General features: G+C 50.0%; 1 protein-coding gene across 1 annotated transcript in view; it reads right to left on the bottom strand.

Annotated features, from left to right (window-relative positions):
* LOC109920762 (voltage-gated potassium channel subunit beta-1-like) overlaps positions 1-3,375 on the bottom strand; it is a 39,176-nt gene extending 35,801 nt beyond the window's left edge. The window contains exon 1 of the mRNA XM_048620070.1: positions 3,305-3,375. Within this exon, the coding sequence (XP_048476027.1) occupies positions 3,305-3,372 (68 nt within the window). The 5' untranslated portion in view covers positions 3,373-3,375. The remainder of the gene's footprint in view (positions 1-3,304) is intronic.
* Positions 3,376-3,652: the final 277 nt, after the last annotated feature.

A 3,652-nucleotide genomic window follows, 5' to 3' on the forward strand; every position in this document is an offset into this window, starting at 1 on the left:
CCCTCACCCTCAAACCCCTCACCCTCCAAACCCAAACCCTACCCCTCACCCTCAAACCCCTCACCCTCCAAACCCAAACCCTACCCCTCACCCTCAAACCTCTCACCCACCAAATCTCTCAAGCTCCAAAATCCACCCCAAAGCCAAAACCCGCAGCATCCAAACCCTAAACCCATCAAACCTTACAACCTCCAAACCACTCCCCCCATCAATCCTACACGTTGTATTTCCCACCTTCCCAAACCTAATAATCTGACGGCCCACCTTCCCTGTCACTTCCACATAGGCCGGTCCCAGACCCTGACTCTTAGCTCCTCAAGACCAAGACCATCTGTGAGTGAAGCTGCTGGATCTCTGCATCTCACACCTACTGACTGTGGATAGTCCCCGTGCTGCCTCCTATAGTCAAATAGACATATCGAGGGTTGGTTTTAAGCTGCAGTTTGACCAATGCTCTCTCCAGTGTGATCACCCCTCACATCACTATCTCCGAACCTATCGTCACGAAGCAATATTTAGCAACTCCAAATGAGACAGTTCACCTTTCCTCCTAAATCTGGAGAGTGCATATTTGTTACCTGTTTTTCCTCTGCTCCCCTTCTGTCTGTTTGGCCCATCTTGTCTGTGCCAGCTCTAAGAATGAACTATTCAGTGCCCTTCTCCCTTCACTCCTGCTCATTCTTCCTCTTCACACCTCTCTTTTGATGGTCTCAATTGAAACTGTATCCACCGCACCCTCAGGCAGTGCATGGCCAAATCCCGAGTGCTCACTGACTGAGAATGTGTCACTACTACTTCTTTTACCCAGCCCCTTCAATCTGTGCTCCTCTCATTCTTGACCCTCCCCACACTGGGAACAGTGCCTTCGTCTCAATTCTGTCCAGGTCCCTTCTAATGCTGAACTGTTCGATCAAGTCTCCTCTCAACCTCCTCAGATCCGAGTGAAACAGACCCAGTTTCTCCAAACTACCCTCATCACTGAAGCTCCTCATCCCTAGAACCATTCTCCTGAACCTTTTCTGCGCCCTCTGTGATACCTCTACGTCCATCTTATAATGCGCCTTCCAGAACCAGACCACAGTGCTCCAGCTACGGCCAAACTAGTGTTTTCTACATCGCCCAATACACGTGACTATTCGGCCAAAGAGGGCATTATAGTCAGACCTCACCTGATCCCTCACCAGCCTTGACCTCACTGTGAGGGGTGTCCTGGGCTGTGAGGAATCCCCAGTTTTGTTTTCTAACCGACAACACTTGTCCCCAAGAGCCTCTGCACCAACCCACCATCTGGCGAGGGCACTGAGTCCAATTGGTATAGTTCTGCACATTGAGAGTGGGGCACCAGGCCAGCTCTGTCTCTGGAACAGGTTTCTCATGACGCTGAGTAATGTTTCTCTGAGTTCAATGGCAATTATAATTTTACCAGGAATAGTTTTCTCTCTTGTCCACACTTTATACACTTTAATGACCCCAAATACCAGTGGAGGGGGGGTCACCTGACCCGAGTCGTTTTGCTCACCTTCAGAAGTCAAGGGTACATTTTGCAGAATTCCTCCCTTTGTTTTGAAATCTGGACTTTATAACAGTAGCAAATTGCATTTATATATCTTCTGAACATCCTGAAACACGTGATGGGAGTGGCTATTGGGAGAATTTGACACCAGAGCCCCATGAGGGGGTATCAATGACGACTGATCAAAACCTTGGTTATAGATCTTGGTAATGACTGGGTGCTGAAAGGTGGAGAGAGGGACAGTGGGCTGGAGAGGTTTAGGGAGGGAATACCAGAGCTTGGGGCCCAGGCAGCTGAAGGCATGGCCACCAATGGTAGAGTGATGGGAGTTAGGGGATGCTCAAGAGGCTGGTATTGGAGGTGTTTACAGAGATAGGGAGGGGTGTAGGGGCTGGAGGAGATTATAGAGATAGGGAGGGGGTGAAGGGGCTGGAGGAGGTTACAGAGATAGGGAGGGGTGTAGGGGCTGGAGGAGGTTACAGAAATAGGGAGGGGTGTAGGGGCTGGAGGAGGTTACAGAAATAGGGAGGGGTGTAGGGACTGGAGGAGGTTACAGAGATAGGGAATGGTGTAGGGGCTGGAGGAGGTTACAGAGATAGGGAGGGGTGTAGGGGTTGAAGGAGGTTACAGAGATAGGGAGGGGGTGTAGGGACTGGAGGAGGTTACAGAGATAGGGAGACCAGAAAACAAGGCTGAGAATTCTAAGCTGAGGTGTTCCCAGAGCATGTGGCAATGTAGGTCAGAGTGTACAGGCGGTGATGGGTGAGTGGGATATGATATGAATCAGCACATAGGGAGGCAGTTCACCTTTTTTTGGTGAGTTGCTGTTTGCAAAGACTTGGGAGACAGGATGCCAGGCCAGAGGGGATGGAGTTCAACAAACGTTGATCCTGGAACTCGCTGCTGGTTAACAGGGAGCATTAGGGGTGGGTCAAATGAAATTACAAAATTTAATTCGAGGGTCAATCTTCATGCAGCTGCTTTCCATCCCAGTCATCATTTTCATGTCTTAACTTATATAATTTTTGGAGCAACTGGTTTGCAGACTGTTGATCAGCGTCCATGTTATCAATAGGCTGTAAAGGCACTAGAGAAGGTGCAAATAAAACTTACAAGGTGCTACTCAAACAGAGACGTTCAAATTATCAGGAGATACTGAACAATCTGAGGCTTGTTTCTCTGGAGGAGAGGAGGCAGAGGTGGAGGCTGGGAGACCTTTTCGAGGTCTTTAAAATGATGGGGTGGACGTGGGGAGGACCAGAACTTGGGACCATCTATCTTACACAGTCCCCAATGAATTCTGTCAATATTTCAGGAAAAACGTCTTCACCCAGAGGGTGAGGGAATGTGGGCCTTGCTCCTACGGGGAGTGGGCGAGGAGAGTAGTATTGATACGTTGAAGGGGGAAGCTGGATAAATACACAAGGAATAGGAGGTTGCGGAAGAGGAAGAGGGGTGGGTGCAGGCCTCGTGTGCAGCAGAAACCCCAGCACAAAGCTGATGGGCCGAATAGCCTGCGCTGGAACTTTTCTGTTCTGGCCACAACAATAACTTATAATTATAAAGCTCTCCAACACATGACAAAATGGATCCCCACATGAAGAAGAGTTTAGGAGAGTTGGAGGTTGGGATTGGAGATGACAAACTAAAGATTACCTTTTGAGTTGGGGTTTTAAGGAGCAGCTGCAGGAAGGTAAGAGGTTTAGGGAGGGGATTCCAGAGCTCAGGGCCCTGGAAACTGCTGGCCGCAGGCAGGAGGGAAAGATGGTCAGTCTATGGTGAGCTCCTCACCTGTACAACATGCCAGTACGCTTAGCGATAGTGTCGTTCAGAGAAAGCCGGCATTCCTGAAGGAACATCTCCAGCCTACGATTCTCCAGGGCTTTCCTGGTCTCCTCTGTGAATAGATCACCCCTCTGCCCAGGGGTTCTGCCCATGGCTGACTTGATAGGTGGTCCTACACACTTGGGCTTCTTGTTGGCGTTGAGGCCATACAGTTCCTCCACTGAAAACTTCGCTCTCCCGGCTGCTGATCCCCCCCCACCTCCACCACCCCCTCCACCACCCCCTCCCGATCTTGAGCCAACCATGGGGCTCTTTTACTCCTCACACTCACTCATAATGGTTAGAAAACACTCC

This window comes from Rhincodon typus, chromosome 45, assembly GCF_021869965.1.
Source record: "Rhincodon typus isolate 14 chromosome 45, sRhiTyp1.1, whole genome shotgun sequence".
NCBI lineage: Eukaryota > Metazoa > Chordata > Chondrichthyes > Orectolobiformes > Rhincodontidae > Rhincodon > Rhincodon typus.